This window comes from Rousettus aegyptiacus, unplaced genomic scaffold (genome assembly GCF_014176215.1).
Source record: "Rousettus aegyptiacus isolate mRouAeg1 unplaced genomic scaffold, mRouAeg1.p scaffold_m13_p_1, whole genome shotgun sequence".
Classification (NCBI taxonomy): Eukaryota; Metazoa; Chordata; class Mammalia; order Chiroptera; family Pteropodidae; genus Rousettus; species Rousettus aegyptiacus.
Window position 1 is genome coordinate 17,998,702 of NW_023416284.1, and position 20,398 is coordinate 18,019,099.

Here is a 20,398-nt window from a genome sequence, read left to right on the forward strand (position 1 = left end):
TAAGAATGTAGTATTGCTTTTCGTTCTTCCCTCCAGTTCTTTCTTTTTGGAGCTTCTTTAGATCAAAGACATAAGAAGTTGCTTCAGATATATCTGATACTGTAAATGTTTGAACAGATTCGTGGCCTTCACCTTCCTGCCCTCCCTCCCCTTTTACCTCATCAGAAGCAGTGGCTCTGCTAAGTGCTCCTCCCACCTCCCATCTCAGGAGATCAAAACTCAGCAGAAAAATAGGCACTTTTTGGCCAGAAGCACTAATGGCACATTCTGAGTGAAGATTTGGGCAAAGAAAGCAAATGAGGTTTTTGAAAGGTTTTCTAGTTCTGGGAATGTGCACTACACATAGGGGGATGGTGGGGTTTACCTCAGTCAGGTCCTGCTGAGACGTATTCCCAGGTGGCTATCCCTGGGCGTCTTCCTTAACCCTGGGACGATGGGGGAATGTGGCTCAGAGAGGGGGTTATGTTGCTTGACCTGTCTTCTCCCCACCAGCACCTGCCTGCAAATACCCTTCTGGAGAAAGGGCGTTGGCTTTTAGAGGCCACCCTGCCCGCAAGACCCCACTTACCGTCTGAGGTCTGTCGGGTTTTGTGGGCCTGGTTTTTATGGTGAGTTTGGGTGTAATTTTTGTTTTGTTTTGGTTTTGAAAATGAGGCCTGATATCCACAACTCCACCATTCTTGGTACAGATTTTGGGGGCATTTTTATTCAGTAGGGCTTCTCTAATCTTCTAGCTTGCTTCCCACAAACAGATCTGCCTGGAAGTTCTTAGAATCCTAATTCTAGAATGGAAATGAATTCATGAGCTAGACGCTGGGTCTGTCTCATGATGGGGGCTCGAGGGCAGTGAGCAAGAGAGAAGTCGGATGATGCCTCTGCTCTCCACAGCGGGGGCCAGCAGCATGGGTCCAGTCTCCATTGGCTGAGTTTTGTTTAACCAACTTGGTCGGTCTGAACTGATTTCAGGGGTGTGAATTTTTCTTTTAGTAGTTATGTGAGGTTGTTATTAAAAGACAGCTCTCTCTAGGGAGGGCCAGGAAGAGCTCAGGTGGGACGTGTAACGGGCTTGGAGAGATTGTCCTGTCTCAGGAACAGACTTAAAGCCTGTCGGCATAGGGTCTGAAACGACGGGGGTTTCTGGGTGGTGCCCAAGCCTGGGCTGTGTTGCCAGGAGTGGTGGTGAGGTTAGAAGTCCAGCTCACATCAAACCAGCATGCAGTGTGAGCTCCCTTCCCAGTGGCCCACTGTCCTGCTGAAAGCTAAGGTGGGTCTGAAAGCTAAAACCTATGGAATGAAGAGGATGGAGGAAAGGAAGAGTGCACAGCATATGCATTATAGAAATCTGGCAGACCGAATGCCTTTCCAGCCATGATTTGGACAAGCTAGCAAGAGGGGTGTCCTTCCAAGCCTCTTCTCCTTTTCTTCATCTCTGGTAACAGATCTTGGGGTTTGGCAATACTTTAGGTTTTTTTCTTCCTGCAGAATGTGTGTGTGTGTATGTGTGTGTGTGAAGAAAAACAGACTCTGTCCAGGTGGAGATGAAGAGGGGACTTGGCAGTTTTCCTAAAGTGACTCAGACACACCACAGTAACAACTCTCGCTACAATTTTATTTCACTTGAGAAAGACTTCCTCCAAGCCACATGAGATATCAGCCACCCACCCACCCACCAAGCTGGACCTGCATTTATAAGCTGAGGGCCCACACAGCCTAGCTGCAGAGACCTGTCGGACATCCCTGCCCCCGCCCCCCGAGGCCCACACCGTGTTCTGCAGGGCAGCTGAGGGCGAGGGAACAACAGTCCCACTTGGGAAATGGAACCAGAGCTCTGGCCTGACCAACGCCAAGTATTGCTCATAGGAAATATCTGCCCAGGAGCTCAGTCCCAGGCTGGTTGTTTTATAAATCTCTCTGAATTGTATTATTTTGGTGACAAAAATGAAGGAGCTTTGTAAAATTTTTAAAAATTATGAATCATATCAAGTAGTTGTTTACATTTCTTGACAAAATAGGAACTATGGCAGCAGAATCAAATTGGCAAAATCCTTAGGTTAAATAGGCAATAATTAGGTCTGCTGTTTGGCCTTTTGTAGTAAGAGAAGTGACTGTAGTGTTTAGATATGTGTTTGGTCTTGCTTCTTGTACTGCATTTTTCAATAAACTTAAAAAAAAAAAAAAAAGACTGAATCTGAGGATTGATCGACTTTTAAGGTCCCCTTCCAGCAATTTGGGAAAAATTAGACACGGATGGGGGAGACCCAAATTCAAGCCATTTTCTAAAGCTACCCATGTTGGGCAAAATGCAGCTTCAACATTGTATAAAAGGATTTCTGAGAAGTAGTGTGTTTTTGCCAACTGGAAGGTTTTGCAGCATAGACCATGAAGAGGAGAGAAGGGGCTTCTCAAACCTGTGTGGGGAGGGCCCAGACCCTCAGCATCAAGGCATTGGCAGTAGTGTAGCCCTAGTGGGATGTACCCTGCATGACTGAGGGAAGAAACGGGTTGAGGTGGTAGGAGTTAAAGGCTCAGTCCCCATCCCAGATGGCAGTGAAGGGTCTCAGCTCTACCCCATTGTCCATCTTCCTGGAAGCCCAAACCCCCATCACCAGTGCCACCGTGGAGGGAGCCTGTCACAGCTTATAACATATCAACCTACCTTCCAAGTACTAGGGGTGTCCTTGCCCACCACTTTGGGTTTGCCAAGACACCAGATGCATCTCCCAATCACTCTGGCCTGGACCTCCAGCCCCCTCAGGTACCTTTCCAGGGCTAAGGCCACTTCGGAGGCTGAAGGAATTCCTGAGGCCGAATCAGGCTGGTCTCCAGACTCCACATGAAAACACATTCTCTCCAGCTTATTGAATCTTTGTGCAGTTGGCATTTCTCTGCCACTTCTCAGGATGCCTTAGCAGCTGCTGGGGCCAGAACATCCATTCCCCAGTCTGGGATGTGACCGAAACATCTACTAGACATTGGGACTCCTGGTCCAGTTACCATGGTCCATGCTGCAGCCTCATAGTAGGCTGTCCTCAGCTCCTCAAACCCGGGCCCCTAAGTCTCCTCCTCCTCCCAACTTGGCATAACCGCCCAGACTGAGGCGGTCCAGTCGTGGCCAGCTTCGGTGAGCACAGTCCCGAGCTGCTGGGGCCCCAAGCAGGAGCTCTCCAAGGCCCAGATCCAGAGACTTGGAGTGTTCGATGCAGGAACCAGAGGGCTGCACGGTGATAATCACATGGCCAGTCTGGGTCCGTGGACCCCAGGGTGGGGGCAGCCCCGGGCCCTTCAGCGGGTAACTGTTGAGCAGGGCAGGTAACCCCAAGCGAGGATTAGCGGGCTCTGAACGCAGACTCCGCACGGATGGGACAGGTGAGGTACCCCGACGCGGGGACAGGTCCCAACTTTCTGGTTCTGCACAGCCTATGGCTCGGGGAGTCCTGGGGCCCGGGCTGGGAAGGAGAGCGCAATCCCAGCCCGGGCCGTCGGGGGGCCGGAGCGCCTGAGCCCGCAGCACCCCCTGGCGAAGCCGTCGCGTTTCCAAGTCGCGGTTCTCGTAGAGCAGCGTGTTGGCGCAGATGAACACGAACAGGCCGACGCCCATGACCACCGGCCCAAGGAGCCGCAGCCGCTCGTGCGGTCCGTGAGCCCGGCCCGCGCCGCGACCCTCGCGTCGCAGCTCGCTCACGGGCGGCGCGCTGGAGTTGGCAGAGCGGGGCCCTGGGGCGCCGGTGCGGTGCGGCCAGTAGCCGGCCACTGCGATGCCCATGCCCACCAGTACCACGAGCGCCCCCAGCGCCGCGAACGCCCCCGACGGCGAGCGCAGCCGCAGCCGCGCCCGCACCCGCAGAGGCTCGGGCGGGGAGCGCGGGCGCCGGCGGCGGCCCAGGCGGCGGCCCAGGCGCGAGACGCGGCCCTCGGGGCTCCTCCGCACCTCGCCGCAGTCTCCAGGGCTCCCGGCTGTCATCTCGCCGTCGTCTGGGCGCTCTGCGGAGAGAAGACAGAGGCAGGGACTAGACCGACGGGCCTAGGGTCGGAGCGCCAGGTTGGGGGCCCAAATCCGGGAGGGAAGCTCGGACCGCCTTGCCCAGGACGCTTGGAGATCCCTGGCGGCCACCCCCGGATTTTCCCGGGCTGCCAGGCAGGGAGCCGCCCCCACTCCGGTTTTCCGCAGCGGCGCTCCGAGCCAGGGCCGCGCGGCAGAATCCCGAGTTGGCCCGGCCAGCGGGCGGAGGGGGCGGGGGGCGCCGCCTGCTCCCTGGCGTATCCTCCGCTGCGGGGCTCCGGCCGCCAGCGCCCTCTTCGCCAGCCCGCGGGGTCCCGGCCTCGGAAGGTGTGGGGCTCCCCCGCAGTGGCGTCTCCAAGGTAAGTCCCTCCCGGGCGCGACCTCACCCCCGCACGTGGCTGCACAGTAGTAAAGGAGGGAGGGGGGCGCGCAGACCGCGCGGGCCCGCTGAGGTGGCTCGCGGGCCCCACGTCCCCTTACTGCGCTTTATATACCGCATCGTAGGAAGGAGGGGGTGTCACTGACTCCAGCCTCTTCCTGCCCGCCCCCTCCTTCCAGACCTCCTCAGTCAGCACTGAAGCTGCAGCAGGAGAGACTTGAGCAAGACTCCAGGAAGACGCTCTCACCACGACCAGCGGCAGACTTTGCCCGCGATTTCTTTTAACTCCAAAGAAGAGGCTGCCCTCTCCCCCAGCTGCCGGGCTGTGGAGCGCAGGAGGCAGGGGTCTGCGGAGCCGGGCGCAGGGCCGTGGCGGGCGGACTCCCCTCCTGGCTCTCCCGTCGGCCAGGACAAAGCTGTTCCTGGGTTGCAGCGTTTCCAATTCCAGCTGCTCGGAATGATTCATCCCCCTTTCCCGCCGCCTGGCCTCCTTTCCGGCCTCCTCCGCCCCAGGCCTCAGTGGCCAGCGTCCGGCCGGAGCAGCACCGCCCCTGCGCCTCCGGCCGCCCGGCTAAGGCTGAAGCCCCTTCTGGCTGCTGGTCCGGCCCGGCCTGCATCCTGGGGACTGGATCCGGGCCGGAGCAGAAGGAACAGGGCAGCGTGCGGTGTGGTTCCCCACGGAAGGGGAGGGGTGTGTGTGTGTGTGTGTGAGAGAGAGAGAGGAAACAGACTCCCCGCCCAGGCGCCCCGGGCCGCAGGAGAGGAGGGTTAGGACCTCGCGGTCCAGGGATACGTCCTCACAACCCCAATTTGGTTTCTAAACAGCTTCAGCGCTGGAACCGACCCCCAGGCCCCAGGGAGGAGGCCTTGCTACCCTACCCACTCCCTATCTGCACCCCCAAAGCTGAAAGCAGAACACCCATCCCTGCCTCCGACAGGAGAGCTGAAAGCCCAGGGCCTAGCAAGGAGCCGCAGCGTCCACCGCGTCCACAGCCTGCTTTTCACAGATGGCAACTGCGGCCCAGAGAGGAGCCTGCTGGAGTCACACCGCCACACAAGGCGGGGGCTCCCCCAGGATCCGACTCCGAGCCCCCGGACCTAGCCCTGCGCCGGGCACTTCTCCGCACATCACGGGAGCGTCCTGGCAGGAGGCAAGGCCCGTTGTCTCTGAGTGTGGAGCCCTTTCGCCAGCCCTGAAAGGGAGAAGTGACCACCCTGCCCCAGGCCAGTCCTGGCGCCTCAGTCTCAGCTGCAGAAGGGTCACCCCTGAACCACCGCGCATCCCTGCGGGAAAGGAGGCGGAGGCGTACAGAGAGAAGGGGACATGCTCAGAGACCCCGAGGCTCTGGAGGGCGTGAGTCGACGCTGGGGACCCCAGGGAGGCGGAAACTTGGAGACAAGTCCGAAGGTCCCAGCGCGCGAGAAGTTGCTCAGAACCATGTCCCCGGCACTCTGGGATCCCGCCTCCGCCCTTGTCCACACTCCGGTCCGGGGGGGAAAGGGAGACCCAGCTCCCGCCAACCCCCGAGGGGCCTTTCCGGAAGGAGGGCCCAAACAAAAAGTTGAGGAAAGTGGGGGACGAACCCTGGGACCCTGTGTTTGCTCACCTGGCACCGCAGCGCCTGAGTGGGTCCGGGTCTGAGTCCGCGCACCGCGGTCTCCACGGAATCTGGGCCCCGGGTCCCGCCCCCGCCCGGCCCCGCCCCACACCGCCCCGGCCCCGCCCTCCGGGAGTCCGGGGAACAATCTGGCCAGCGCCCTGCCAGGGTCCGCGGCTAGAAGAAAGCGGCAACTCAGGTCTGAGGGTCGCAGGTAAGCGCTGTGTGCGCGCCAGGTGACTCGGAGGATCGGGGGCCCTCGCCCCCCGCTTACGCAGATCGCAAAGTCCCGGGAGGGCGCTCTCTTCCCAGGTGGGGAAACTGAGACCCAGAGAGATAGACCCCTGCCCAACTCCGCAGCGGACAAGACTCGAAGGCCGCACTCCCTCCCGCGCCTCTCAGAGCCGCCCAGTCCCGGCGCCCACTGGTTCTCAGCGCGGTCCGGGGAGCTGCCCGGCGAGGCGGCCCGAGCTCCTGCTCCACCAGCCCTTCCTCTGTCCGAACCTCACAGCCTTCACCTGTAAAATGGGCACGATGGTGTCTGATAAGCAAGATGCTGAAGGGCGAAACTCCGGCAGTGAGGACGGGGCTCTCAACCCCGGCTCAGCCCTGGATCTCCCCGCGAGCGCCCAACGAAGAGTAATCACAACAAGTGTGTGTGTGTGGAGGGGGCTGTTAATAAAGGGGAGCCCGTTCCTCAGAGCTGAGGGAATCGAACGGGGTGTCGCGGGTCCTGCCCCGCTTCCTAACCCCCTAAGAAGGTGCGCCCAATCTGGAGTTGTGGGGGTGGGGGGCGCAGTGCTTGTCCCAAAGCAGGAAGAGGGCGCTGAGCGGTCGTCGTGCCCCGCCCGCCCCCAAAGGCAAGAATGTGGAGCGGAGCGCGGGGGTCGGCTGGAGGCCCAGTTTCCATGATGCGGGGTGGGAAGGGGGGGCGGGCTCAGAGGAAGGGGGTGCGGGCGGATTGCCAGGTTCTGCGCCGGGGGCCCCCTCACTCCCGCAGCCCGGCCGGGCCCCTCGGGAGGAATTTCCGGCCTGGGATTGATTAAAATCCACCCCTCCCCCAGCCGCGGAGACCCCCCCGGCACGCGGGGCGCGAAGCGGGGAGGATGGGAGGTAATGAGACCCGGCTGTACGCCCGGGGCCGGGAGGGGGAAGTGGAGGAAGTCGCCAGCCTGGGCCACCCCACCTCCCACCGCGTGGCCAAGCGGGGTCCTGGAGCCGCACGGCACAGCTAGGCCTCGAACACAGGCTCCAGCTCTCTGGCTCGGCCAAGGGGCCTGGGGACGGCGTCAGCTCCTCTCCCAGCCCCTGGGGACCAGGCGCCCTCGGGAATGACCGCGGCCGCCCCTGGGAGCGTAGCCTCCTGCGGTGGACCTACTCTGGACATACCAGCGTTCTGAGGCCACAGGAGGTGGGGCTGCACCCCTGCGGTCCAAGAGTGAGACCGCAGTCGCCTTCCTGCAGCCCACGTGGTACCGAAACCTCCAGCGGCCTGAGCTGAGTCGAGAACACGCTCGGCTCCGAGCCTGGGCTGTTGCTCGCCCTCCACTGAGGGGCGGCCTCCTTCTTCCTGCTGCCTCCCGCCATCGCCTCACTCGAGACCCCCTCATCCACCCTGCACGTCATCCACCCTGCACGCACATCCCGGCCTCCACCCTCCCTCAGCGGTCCACCCAGCGCAGGTCTTCTGCGCTCCCCGATCTTCCCGGCGACAGCAACTGTGGAGACCAGTCCTTGTCCTTGCCACTCCGCCTGCCCTGGCGTTTACCACTTGCCTCTCCTGCCTGCCCCTTCAAGCTTTCTCCCTCCCTGGCCCTCTCTCCTCTCTAGTGTTGGGGCTCCTCCAGCCTGGGCCCACAAGCCCAGCCTCGCTATTGGCAGACACCTCCCCGGAAGTCACCCTGGGCCCAGTGATGCTGGCCCATTAGTGTCCCCCTATCCCGCTCCTCCCCCATTGCCCACTCTGTGAAAGTGCGTCCCCCAGACTAACTACACCAGAGGTCACTGTAGACTCCTTCCTCTCCTCCTTCCGTTGAATTTATTAAGTCCAGTGGGCCCTGCTCTTTTGATCCGGAATTAGCCGCCTTCTCCCTAGGACAGGGGGCTGTCCTGCTGCTGGCTGTGCAGAGGGGCACCAAACATCTCTACACCGAATCTGAACCCACCCCCTACTCCGTGCTGAACACCCTCAATGACTTCCCAGGGTGGTTCAAATGGAGTTTAAAGTCCATTCTCATCTCCACAAACTGGCCCCCATCCCTCTCCACTCCTGGATAACTGAACTTGTTTCCGGCCCCGTATCTGTACCCTTGGCTCCTACTCATCCTTCAGACTTTCTCTGGGCCTTGTCTGAGCCCCCGAACCAGGTCAGCCTCTCCTCCACCCTGCCACTTACACACCCGCACAGGAGCCTCCCCTGAGCAGCACTGCACACAGGCGAACTGAGGTCACCTTTTGGGAAGTGAGTCTGGTTCCTGTCTGTGTTCCTGCCCTTCCTGCCATGAGCTCTGAGGCGCAGGACTGAGTCTGTCTTGCTCCTGGAACCCTGTGCCAGGGACAATACCTACCCACAACCGGCCCTGGACTGGCCTGTGTCTCCCCAACCCCAGGGTCTCTTCCTAATTTCCACCCCTTGGCTGCACCCAGACAGCAGGAGAGAAAGGACTCCGTTCTCTGTGTCTCAGTTTCTCTGTGAAAAAGGGAGGCCTAATTCTTACCTTCCAGTGTGAAGATTAAATAAGAGCACACACATCTGGTATGTGGCACAAAGTAATGCCCATGACACAGCTGCTCCCTCCTGTGACCACAGGGTTTCAGGCAGAGAGGGCGGTGTTGGGGGCTATTGGAACCTTCCCTGGGGTCAGTTGAGGTGGGGGAGAGAAGGTCCCCTTTCCTAGATGTTAACCCCTTTTCATTCTCTTGAGAGCGTTAGGAAGTCAATGTCATGCCCAGTGTTCACATGAGAAAACTGACTCAGAGAGGCAGAGACCTGCCCACAGATACACAGCCAGATTGATTGCTTCCCCTCCCACTCTGCAGAGGGATGTCCACCAGGCCTGCTTGGTTTGGCCCTGAGGACAGGCAGATGTGTGGGCAGCAGTGGCCTCAGTATTGAGACACTGATTTCCTCCTGACTCTGGACTCCACATCTGAAGGAGGGGTTTGTACGGGCTGTTCCCTGGGGAGCAGGGTGGTCAGCATTTCTCCCCCAAGCTTCTCTGTGGAGGCAGGGAATTGGATACAATGACCTTGAGGTCCCTGCATACTGGAGGCTCCATGTCCTCTCTAGAAGCCACAGTGGGAGGGAGCAGCTGTCATCTCCTGCATGTCACTGTCCCACCCGAGGCCACAGAATAGCATGGGTCTGGAAATTCATTGTCTCTCATCTCATCTCCACTTTAGGAAGAACCAGGCTGGCTGCAGCCAGGCTGCCCTGAATTTCCTGCACAAACCCTGGGGGTTTCTAAAGCTATCGCAGTCTCAGGACTGCCTCAGGAGCACTCAGGACACAGCCCTGTGCCACCATGGCTCCCCAAGCTAGACCACACTTCAACTGAGAATTCAGACTCAGGTTCAGAGGGGAGAGCATGGCTCTGAGTCCCAGTTTCGATTATGCTGCTCAGTCATTCCTGGGTGACCTTGGATACATCACAACACTCTCTCTCAGCTTCTGCCTCTCAATTTGTTCCTCATAGGAAGGACTGCTGTGCTCTTTCAATAAGTGATTGGCAAGTAAAATCCAGAACCCCAGTTCCAGTGCTGCATTTTATAGGGACGGAAACCAGTACCCAAAGAAGTACAGTGGCTTGACCAGGTGACCCAGCTAGTGGCACTCCTGCTGGGTTTCAGGGTCAAACAACTTTCCCACTGTCACAAGGTCCCATCTGAGACCCAGACCCTCAGAGGATTCCATGAACGCAAAATTCATCTCCTCCCACCTCATGGAAGCTCTGAGCTAGGCCACTGGGCTTCTCACTGGGTGTCTCGGGCCACAAGCAAAGCCTTGAGGGGGGAATGAGTCCCCCTCTCCATTGCTTTCCAAAGTCCAGAGAAGAGAAAGATGCAGAGCCTGGGTGACACTAGGAAGGTCAAGGACACAAGACCCTCCTAGGGGGACAGGACAAAGCCAGCCTCCTACCTGAGTCCCTAGGCTGAGGGAGGATAGTAGAGATGTCATTGTCTCTCCGAGCTGTCCTGGCTACCAGGCTCTTTAGACCTGTTACTTTCTTAGATGTGCGGGACCACCCCAAGTGTGAGGTGCTGCTGTCACCCCTTGTCACACATGTGGAACTGAGCTTCAGTGAGGTCCATGCGGGTGCAGACTGCCCAACTACCTATCGCTCACTGGGTCCTGCAGAGAGCAGCTCTCAGGCTCTCAGATCACATGGGTCAGTTTCTCTCACCCCCACGATGCAACCCTGCACTGGTCGCAGGTCTGTTTATAACATGGGATCAAATCCAGCTTCCAGAGATCAGAATAAAGTGCTTTGTAAACAGTAAAGACAAAGTCAGGAGGCCCAGAAAGGGTGATTGGCAGGACCAAAGTCACACAGCCTAATGATGGGTCAAGTCACCCAATTCTCCCTTCCCTATCTCGGTGAGGCAGGCAGGACTGCAGTTTTAGGGGGTAACCTCCTGCCTCCGAGCTGTGCCGAGAACCTGGTACCCAGGCCCAAAGCAAGAGGCAGCAGGAAGTACACTAGAGATACAGCGATGGAGACGCGGAGCCGGTGGGCTAGGAAAAGCCATGACGCCGCAGGCAGGCGGGGCTGCTGCCAGAGCCGGCCTTGGCGCCACCTGGCGGCGAATCCTTGCACCTGCACCCACGGATTTTCTCCCGCGCAGAGGCCGGGGTTGTCCCCGGAGCCCCCACCCGCCCGCCTCTCTTTTCCCAGCTTATGGAGCCGCCGCGTTTGCAGCAGAGAAGCGCAGGCCCAATCCCGCCTCTCTGCTGACCCTCCCACTCGGGGATCCTGGGCCGCATGTGTACCCCAAGGGCCTCGGGGCCCTGTCCGGAACCAGGGGTTACCGGCCTTCGGACCTCATGGATGCGCTCCCTGGCAGGTTGCCTATAACAAAAAAGATTCTGTTTTGGGGGAGTCGAAGTGGGGAGACGGAGAGGGAGGTCACAAAACTAGCTAAACCGTATAAAATGAAGCCGGGTGAGGACGTAGGGCTGGAGAGTGGAGTTAGATTGACCCCTGAGTGGCGCTACTCGAGCATGGCCCCTGTAATTCTCCTAACGGCCCAGAGAGGGCAGCACTGTCCCCGCCTCTGCCCTGCAGACAGGAAACTGAGGCTCAGAGAAATCAAATGGTAACCTCCAGAGTTGAGCTGGGCTCCGGGACTACCTGACCTAAACCCAAACTCTGGCCCTGGATGACTTGCCCCGGGCTCTGCCGTGCCCCTCCCGGTGCCTAGCTTGGGCATCCAGCCCAGATCTGTAGAAGTTTACTGTTTTTATTATTTTTTTTAATCAGGCAGGCCGCATGTCCTTTGACGTTTGTGACGGCTATTTCACCACTGCAAGCGGACAGGAGGCCCAGGGAGCTCCCTTACAAGCTCCCTTTCCTGCTTCCTTCACTTCAAATGCTGGGGATGCCGAGAGCAGCCGGACCAGGGGACGTCGGCGTCAGCGCAACTTTGCTGCTTATTTACAGGCGAGGAGACTGAGGACTGGGCAGGCCACACTGGGCATCTTCAGTAGGGTGCCTCCCTCCCCAGTGTCAAGGCTCCAAACAGGGAAGGGGTGCAGAGGAGGCAGCCCCAGTGGAGGAGCTGGTGTGAGGTGAGCTTTGAAGGGGCAGGAAAGACTCTTAAGGCCAAGGGAACCACTCACTCAGTGCTTTAAACCGGGCCCCATATGAAGCCATTGACCTCATCTCTTGCAGGTAAAGCAGGTACTGAGCTATATTTCCTGTTTCCAGGTTCAGGGGTGAAATTACTCCAGACCATTACTCTGATCAAATGTCCAAGGGAGTTTAAGTAACTTGTCTCAGGTCACAGAGCAAGAAGGTAGTGAGAGCTGCACTCTTCCTAGAATCTCTCATTTCCTCATTTGTAAACGTGGACAACACACTGACCTTTCCAGGGTGTCATGAGGAGCAGGTAACTTGACATGCATAAACCCCTTCCACTGTGACTTGTCAGTATTAGATCATTCACTTGGCCTCCTACTGGGATTTTCCAGGAACCTTATGTCCCTCTTCATATTCCAGTAAGAAGAGATAGCTAAAAGAATGAGGAGAAAATGTCCTCAGATAGTCGCAGGTCCTGGCAGAGCACCTTCGCAGGATGCCAGCTAAGACACCCGTGGCTGGGAGCTTTCGCCATGCGTCAGTGACGTTATTGGGTCCAGCACAGATGCTCCAAGAGACTTTTCAAATCTCTTGCGAAGACACGCTCGAGCGGCAACATGGTGACCTAAAGTTCATTGAAAACGTCTACGGCCAACTTATGGTAATAGCTATATGACAAAAACACCACCACATCCTGGTCACTGTTGTGTGTGGTCGTAAGTCTTCATTTCACGTAATTTGAGTCTTCTCAATAAAGGTGATTCACTAAGTGATCCTGAACATCTAAACCTTTGTAGAGTTTTTCAAAGGAATAAATTCAGGAACGGGTGGGGTGGGGTGAGAATTACACATCAATCTGCTGGGCACAGAATGGCCCCTGAGGGCCCTTAGGAGACTGGGTTCAGTGAATGTCTTGTTGTCCTCGCTGTTTTTCCTGTAATGAATAATGGCCACGTACCTGTGCACTTGGAGCTCTTTTCTTAGTTTGAGTTGTCGCCTCAGGGTGAATGCCCCTGAGTGGGAGCGCCAGCTGTTCCTTCCTCTTGTTGTGGGTGATGTATGGACACCATTTGGAATCGGTTGGGCTGCACAGGGTTTCATAATAAATACCAAGTATAATGCGATACCTTATGGTTGTTCCAGTTTGCATTACTGTGGGAATATGCCAAGGTTCTCAGTAGACTCTCAGAAACACCAGGGGTTCCTGGAAAGTGTGACTCAAGGATAAGGTGCTTTATCTTATGAGAAAAGGAATTTGATTCCAATGGATCTGATTAAGTTTCCACTTGTCTTTTGGTAAAACTCTTTCATTGTGAATATAACACGCCTCCAGGAAAGTGCGTAAAACCTGAATGTCCAGTTTAGTGCACTTTCACGAAGCCCCATCTAATCCCCACTAGGCGAGAAGCAACCCGGCCCGCACCCCCGAGGGCCCTGCCTCCCCCTTCCCAATGACCACCGCCTCCCTCTGTCCAAAAAGACACGCTAGTCTGACCTCTAAAACTGCTCTAAAACTGCAGTTTTAAAAAAACAGCGACATCTTAGTTTGGTCTGTTTTATATAGAGAGTTAAAGTTTGTGCTCCTTTGCATCTGGCTTCTTTATGTTTGTCCAGATTTACCCATATAGCTTCATGTGGCTGTAGCTTGTTCATCTGCGTAGTGCTCTGTTATGGAAATGCGCCACAACTGATCCATGCTCTGATGAAAAGACTTTTGGGTTGTTTCTAGTTTGCGGCTGACTCATAAGGCTGCTAAGGACATCTGTGTGCATGCCATTTGGTGCCCAGCATGGTCTGCACACTTCCGGTGGGTCTTCACCGACAGATGCGTGCACTGGGTTTGCTTCTCTTCAACTCCCTGGCATATTGGTGGTGAAATGAAGCATACTGCATTTCTAATCCGGGGATTTTTGCCTTGTATAGCTGGCGTTCCTTTACTGAGCATGGATTAATTTAAGTTTATTTGGATTTTAGCATTAAAAATAAAGCCGAAGCTTCTTGAAGGCAAGTTCCATATCTGGTTCTTCTCTGATCCATCTTTGAACCCTCCTCTGGTCGTGACACCAGATTTTGCAAATGTATAGCAGATATTCGTCAATGTGTGACTGCCCTCCTCCCAGCCTCCTGCCTCTGTTTTGGGAGGAGCTGCCTAATATTGAGTATCTTTAAGTGGGGGGCAGCAGTATTGTGCCCCTTTCACAGAAGCCGAGGGAACTAGATCCTCCCTCTACTGACCAGTGGGCATCTGCCGCCAGAAGCCCGACCGTAATATCACCTGCTGGCTGGCCCTCCGGAATCACCTGCATTCTTGTCCATTGTTCCTACAAGTCCTCCTCCTTCCACTGAGAGTAAAAAGAAGTCCCTATGCACTAAGAACATAGTGATTATTCTGTAGCTTGGTAACAGGTGGCCTGCAGAAACTTCTTGTTAAAAATCTGTTTCACTGTGGTATTATTATTTCTGTATGTCATTAAAATTCACCCATGGAGGAAGGAATAAAATCAGCCCAGGGCTTCTGACTGGTTATAATAAAATAGAACTGTAGCCTCTACCTGTATTTACTTTTTGGATATGTCATGCATCCCTTTATATATTTGAAAATTTTTTCTCTTTTCTTTTTCCTCATTATTATCTATAGACTATAATTTTACCATTTAGTACTGGAGTTAGCAAGCTTTTTCTGTAAAGAGCCACACTAAACTATAAAAATCCTGCCCTCCTACTCCCCCATGCCCCAAAAGAGCCACAAAGTAAATACTTTAGAATTTGAGAGCTATTCAATTTTTGTGGCAGTGACTCGACTCTGTTGCCCTAGGCAATTCACAAACAAATGAGCATGGCTGTGCCATGGAAATATGGATTTTCTGTAATTTTCATGTATCATAAAATATTCTTTTGTTTTTTTTCAACCATTTAAGAATGTAAAAATTGTCCTTAGCGCAAGGGCCACAGAAAAATAGAAGGCAGGCTGCACTTTGCCCACAGGCTGTTTGTTGTTTGCTGACCCTTAATTTTGTGTATAGGTTGCAGAATATCAAGATGGGATTACTAAAAGGGCTAGAAAAGTGGAAATTACCTGATTTTTTCAGATACTGGGGAGACATTAGGTCGACTCCTTGCATTTAAAAAAAAATAGATTTTATAGGTTTATAGAAAAATCTAGTGGGAAGTACTGAGTTCCCATATGCCCCCTTCACCTCCTCCCCTATTGGTATTAACTTGCACTGATGTGGTACATTTGTTACAGTTGATAAACTGATACACAACATTATTACCTAAAGTCCATAGTTTATGTTATGTTGTACATTCTTGGGTTTCGACAAATGCATTATGCCACATACCACACAGAACAACTTTGCTGCCTTAAAAATCCCATGTGCCCCACCTCGTCCCTCCCTCCCTCTCCTGAACCCCCGATCTTTTTAGTGTCTCCAGTTTTGTCTTCCCAGAATGTCATATCATATAGTTGAAATCTCGCAGTATGTAGCATTTTCACATTGGCTTTTCATTTAGCAATATGTATTCAAGTCTCCTTCACGTTTGTTAGTGGCTAGATAACTCATTTCCTCGTACAACTAAGTAACACTCATTGTATGGTTGTACCACAATTTATCCATTCACCTCTTGAAGGACATCTTGGTTGCTTTCAAGTTCTGACAATTATGTATAAAGCTGCTATAAGCATCTGGGTACAGATTTTTGTTTGAACATGAGTTAATAGGGTAAATATCAAGGAACATAATTGCTAAATGGTTAAAGTATGTTTAGCTTTGTAAGAAACTGCCAAACTGCCTTCCAAAGTGGCTGTACCATTTTCATTCCCACCAGTAACGAACAAGTTCCTATTGTTCCACATCCTTGTCAGCATTCAATGTCCTCAGTGTTGTGGATTTTGGCCATTCTAATAGGTGTGTAGCGGCATCTCAAGGTTTTTGTTTGTTTTTAATTTGCAATTCTCTGATGACATGTGATGTTGAGCATCTTTTCATATGCTTATTCACCATCTGTATATCTTCTTTGGTGAGGTGTCTGCTCAGATCTTTTCTCTATTTTTAAATTGGGTTGTTTTCTTATTGTTGAGTTTTAAGAGTTCTTTGTATATTTTGAATAGAAGTCCTGTTGGAAATGTATTTTGCAAATATTTTCTCCCAGTTTGTCACTTGTCTTTTCACTGTTTTAACAGTGCCTTACATGGGGCAGAAGTTTCTAATTTTAATAAAAGTCCAGCTTATCAATTTTTCTTTCATGGATTGTGCTACTGGTGTTATATCTAAAAAGTCATTGCCAAACCCAAGGTCACGTAGATTTTCTCCTAGGTTATCCTGTAGCAGTTTTGTTTTACATTTAGGTCTATGATCATTTTGAGGTAATTTTTGTGAAAGGTGTAAGATTTATGTCCAGATTAGTTTTCTTCCTTGTAGATATTTACTTGTTCTGGGACCATTTGTTGAAAAGACTGTCCTTTCTGTATTGAACTGTATTTGTTCCTTTGCCAAAGATCAGTTGACTATATTTGTGTGGGTCTCTCTGTTATGCTCCATTGATATATCTTGACTGTTCTTTAGCTAGTACAACTCTGTCATGCTTAACAAAGATGATAGTAAGCCTTGAAGTTGGGTTGTATCAGTCTTCTGACTTTGTTCTACTTCAATACTGAGTTGGCTATTTCGGGTTCTTTGCCTTTTCATGAAAACTTTAAAATCGGTTCGTTGATAGCCACAGAATAACTTGCTGGGATTTTGATTCAGACTGCATTAAATCTATGGCTCAAGCTGGAAACAACTGACATTTTGACAACACTGAGTATTCCTATCCATGAACATAGACTCTCTCTCCATTTATTTAGAACTTCGGTTTCTTTCACCAGAGATCTCGTACATATTTTGTTAGATTTTATAACTATTTCATGGGGAGGAGTGTACAAATGTAAATGGTATTGCTTACATTTTGAATTCTAATTGTTCATTGCTGTACGTAGGAAAGCAATTGACTTTTGTATATGCATCTTGTATTCAAAAAACTTGCCATAATTGCTTTAGTTTCAGTTTTTCAGTCAATTCTTTGGGATTTTCTACAGTCAATCATATCATTTACAAGTAGTTTTATTTCTTCTTTCCTACTCTGTATACCTTTTATTTCCTTTTCTTGTCTTATTGCATTAGCTGGGATTTCCAATACAACAGCTCTCTCAATTACTGATAGAGGGATGTCGAAGTCTTCAATTGTAATAGATGCTTCTTTCTTCTAGCAGTTATATCAGTTTTTGCTTTATGTATTTGGCGCTTTGTTCTTTGGTGCATACACATTAAGAATTTTTTATACCTTTATAAAAAGAATTGATCTCTTTATCATTATGCAATGCCTCTTTGTCCGATAATTTTCCTTGCTCTGAAGTCTGCTTTGTCTGAAATTAATATAGCTACTACAGCTTTTGATTAGTGTTAATACATTTTTATCTCTTTACTTTTAATGTCTATTTAAAATGAGTTTCTTTTAGACAGCGTAGAGCTGGGTCTTGTTTTAATTGACTAAATCTTTGTCTTTCAGATCACTGACTTTTGATATAATTGCTGACAGTTTAGTATCTACATTTGTTCCTGTTTTCTATTCATTACTCTTGTTCTTTGTTCTTATGTTTGTCTTCCACTCTTATGGGAGAGAGAGGAAGGTTAAGTATGGATAGGTGTGTAGTAAACTTTAAGCATCTGAAGAGGTGAATTGTAGTGGACCGTTGTATTTTTTTGGCTGCTTCTTTTTTGGAAAATTCCCTATCATGTGTATTTTTGTGGGCATTAATGCAGTTTCCCACTGCAGTAGCTAAAATGAGCCGTCTTCCTTCTCTTCAGTCGTTGGCACCTAGGATGTGGAATGATGACCTGTGCTTGGACAAAGCAACACTCTCAAGCAGGACTTTGAGTCTTTATCAAAATATGGAGCCATTGAAATTTATTCACGGCAATGGGCTAGTGGCATGGTCCTACAGCCACTTAGAACTTTGTGCTTAAGAAAAGCAGATTGTTTTGTAGAAACGCTGCTTGACTTGAACCTGAGTTCAAATACTAGCTTCTGTGACTTTGAGCAAATGTCTTCCTATCACAAGTGAAATTTTTACGAGAACCAAGAAAATCTAGAAATTATCCTTAGCTTTGTCACTAGCTGTGCTACATTGGGCAAAACACTTCACCTGTCCGAACTGGTCTTCTCCTTTTAAAATATAACAACAAAATGTAATATCCATGAAAGCCCCTAGCTCATAGTAGATGCAGGTAGGTGATTGAATCAGACTTAGACCCTTCCTCTCTGTTTCCCATGGTCTTTCTCCCATGGGAGTGTAGGTGGGTGGGGCAGGCATTACCTAACTTTAGCCTAATATTACTGCCATCCTCGGGCTCAATCTGTTGTCAAGGGACAACAGTGCAGTCTAGAACAAGCACTATATTTTGAAACCTTTTTATGCTAAAGGGTGGCAGGGGAATCCCTTACAGTGATTACCAAAGGCAGTGAACACTGGCCAAGTATCTGGCCCATAGGAGGCACTCAGTATTGGTACCATCATGGGCCAAGCAACGTCTTAAAATTTCCAGGAGGGCTCTGTCGGTCTTGTTCATATGCTATTCCTAGTGCTTTAGATAGGGCTTGGCCTGCAGAAGGCACTCACATATATTAAACTAATATTGTTGCAAGTTGGCGAACATGAGCTGCAGTCTATTCACCTGTAATTGAGGTTGGTGATGTGAGAACAAGATGAAAAATGTACATGGAAGTAGTAATCTCTGGCGCATGTTTGGAACTCAACAGGTACATTTCCAAATCTTCCTCTTGCTTTCTAAAAAAAAATCTCAAAATCTAATATAAATGGATTTAAAAATTGCAGTAAAAAAAATTACAGCAAATCCCTTCTACGTATACGTGTAATTTTCGTGAAGGTTGCATGTGCCAATAAATTCACTGATTAGAATTAATGTGCCTTAAACATTTAAAGTGAAAATTTTCCAATGCTCATGACGTTAAATGAGTTTAATATTACATGAAAAATAACATAACTATGTTTAGAATATAAATAGGAACAAAACTTGGAAGAGAATTTGGAAAAATAGAGAATTGCTGTCAGAGATAGTGAAATTAACATGAATCTTCAAAAAATTGGGCTTAAAAAATTTTAATTGTGAAAGAATAAAAAAAACCCCCAATGTCCTCACCCTTACAGAGATAAAATTAGGGAATGTTGGGTTCTTCACCACCTACTGGAGCTGAACACAAGACCCGAGGCAGCAGGAGACGTACGGGTTGGTGTCACTACCTTGTCATTACGACACCCGAAAGGAGGGGAAGCTCTAGGGGGACAGAGCAAGGTTCTCGGGATTGGCTGTCCAGTCTGTTCCTGAGAGTCCGTTTTCAAAACTGAACTTACCTTCATCTTCCCAATTCCTCCAAAAGGCTTTGCCGTCTGGGGTGACTTCAGACAGCTCCTTTCCCCGGGTTATGGGCTGGTCTTCTCTCTTCCGTCACCTCAGGTTGCTGTCTTCATTCAGGCCCCATAGCACTGCGATTACTGTGTTCCCCGGAGCGCTGGCCTCCTGCACCCGAGCTCTCCCGGGACTGTCCTATCGATCTGGCAGCACAGCTCCACCACCCACATCCTCTTGTTCAAATATTTTCTGTTCCCCAACGCTAGACAGGACAAAGGCCAAATTCCTTCTACTAGTATTTAAAGCCCTCTCTGGCCCAATTCATCTTGCCAGACTGGTTTCTCTTACTCCCCATTATCAAACTCCATATTCCCTGGGCACCCTGCCCTGTGCTTTCCCAACTGTATGGCTTTGCTCACAGAAGACGTCTCTTTTAGTAGAAATGCCTCACACACCCATCTGCAAAGGTTCAGCCTGAGTGCTGTCTCCCCAGGATGCCTGTGAACCCAGGTGAAGTCACAATTCCCTTCTCTGAGTGCCTACTTCATCCTAGTGGTGTTTATCATTTGCAACCAGATCACAAACTCCAGGAGGGCAAGAAACACTTGAGATCTGCCTTTCCGGTGTGTCCTATGGGATATGGTCTATAGAAGGTGACAGGAAATATTTAAAATCTAGTAACAGCCCGATACATTCACAGGCAGCAGTATGGAAAGTGCCTTTCTTCCCAAGCTTGCCCCAGCATGTAATGAAGGCATCCTCCCTGCCTTGATGCCTCTCAACAATCCCTCAAGGTCAGAGATCAGGCTGGAATACTATTATCTCTGGTACCTCCAACAGAGCTTGGCCAGACTGGTAATACAGAGAGAACGAGAGGAACAAAGTCAGCCAAGCAGTTTTTCTGCCTGGTTTCCGATTAGCCCACCCTACAGTGATGGGGTGTGCTACTTCATATTCATGGCAAGAAGTTCACACAGCACAGAAGAACTCTATGTTCATGAAGAACTCACACCTGCTGATGCCCCAAGTTCTCAAACCGGTTCATTTCATCAGCTTGGCCATAAGCTTCTTAAGAGAGGAAGGACTATAAATTTCCAAGAAACTTGCCTTTATTCTACTGGGTGAATAAAACCTGTTGGGCGAGGAAAGTACACAGGTGATCTCATGGAACAAAACAGCCATTACAAGCTGAACTTTTATGCTAAGAAAAGAGG

General features: G+C 51.4%; 2 protein-coding genes and 1 long non-coding RNA gene across 8 annotated transcripts; 2 read left to right on the forward strand and 1 right to left on the reverse strand.

Annotated features, from left to right (window-relative positions):
* Positions 1-1,592: 1,592 nt before the first annotated feature.
* Positions 1,593-20,324, reverse strand: TMEM200B (transmembrane protein 200B). 5 transcript variants are annotated; one of them, XM_036231113.1, is made up of 2 exons: positions 19,187-20,324; positions 1,593-3,981 (listed from the first exon to the last, which is right to left on the reverse strand). In XM_036231113.1, the coding sequence occupies exon 2, from the start codon at positions 3,959-3,961 to the stop codon at positions 3,038-3,040; it is 924 nt and encodes a 307-aa protein (XP_036087006.1). In that variant the 5' UTR covers positions 3,962-3,981; positions 19,187-20,324; the 3' UTR covers positions 1,593-3,037. The 5 variants fall into 5 exon arrangements, with proteins under 5 accessions (XP_036087006.1, XP_036087018.1, XP_015987470.2 ...); XM_036231125.1 differs by lacking the exon at positions 19,187-20,324 and adding an exon at positions 6,496-6,606; XM_016131984.2 differs by lacking the exon at positions 19,187-20,324 and adding an exon at positions 5,987-6,051.
* Positions 3,934-5,970, forward strand: LOC118610812. The gene is made up of 2 exons (XR_004954104.1): positions 3,934-4,359; positions 4,559-5,970. It is a non-coding gene; the product is annotated as an uncharacterized LOC118610812 (long non-coding RNA).
* LOC118610810 lies at positions 9,544-12,892 on the forward strand. 2 transcript variants are annotated; one of them, XR_004954102.1, is made up of 4 exons: positions 9,544-11,041; positions 11,458-11,765; positions 11,905-12,085; positions 12,196-12,892. XR_004954102.1 is itself a non-coding variant. In XM_036231136.1 (3 exons), exons 1-3 carry the CDS (start codon positions 10,535-10,537, stop codon positions 11,960-11,962), a joined length of 873 nt encoding a protein of 290 aa, XP_036087029.1. In that variant the 5' UTR covers positions 9,544-10,534; the 3' UTR covers positions 11,963-12,892. The 2 variants fall into 2 exon arrangements, 1 of the variants encoding a protein (XP_036087029.1); XM_036231136.1 differs by having other exon boundaries at positions 11,905-12,892.
* Positions 20,325-20,398: the final 74 nt, after the last annotated feature.

What these genes read in the sequence shown, in the direction of transcription:
- LOC118610810 (XM_036231136.1), top strand. Translation starts at nt 10,535, where the DNA reads ATGATGGGTCAAGTCACCCAATTCTCCCTTCCCTATCTCGGTGAGGCA. An exon ending in ATGGATGCGCTCCCTGGCAG is followed by an intron (nt 11,042 to 11,457) that starts GTTGCCTATAAC and finishes TTTTTTAATCAG; the next exon opens with GCAGGCCGCATGTCCTTTGA. An exon ending in AGTGGAGGAGCTGGTGTGAG is followed by an intron (nt 11,766 to 11,904) that starts GTGAGCTTTGAA and finishes TCCTGTTTCCAG; the next exon opens with GTTCAGGGGTGAAATTACTC.
- TMEM200B (XM_036231113.1), bottom strand. Translation starts at nt 3,961, where the DNA reads ATGACAGCCGGGAGCCCTGGAGACTGCGGCGAGGTGCGGAGGAGCCCC.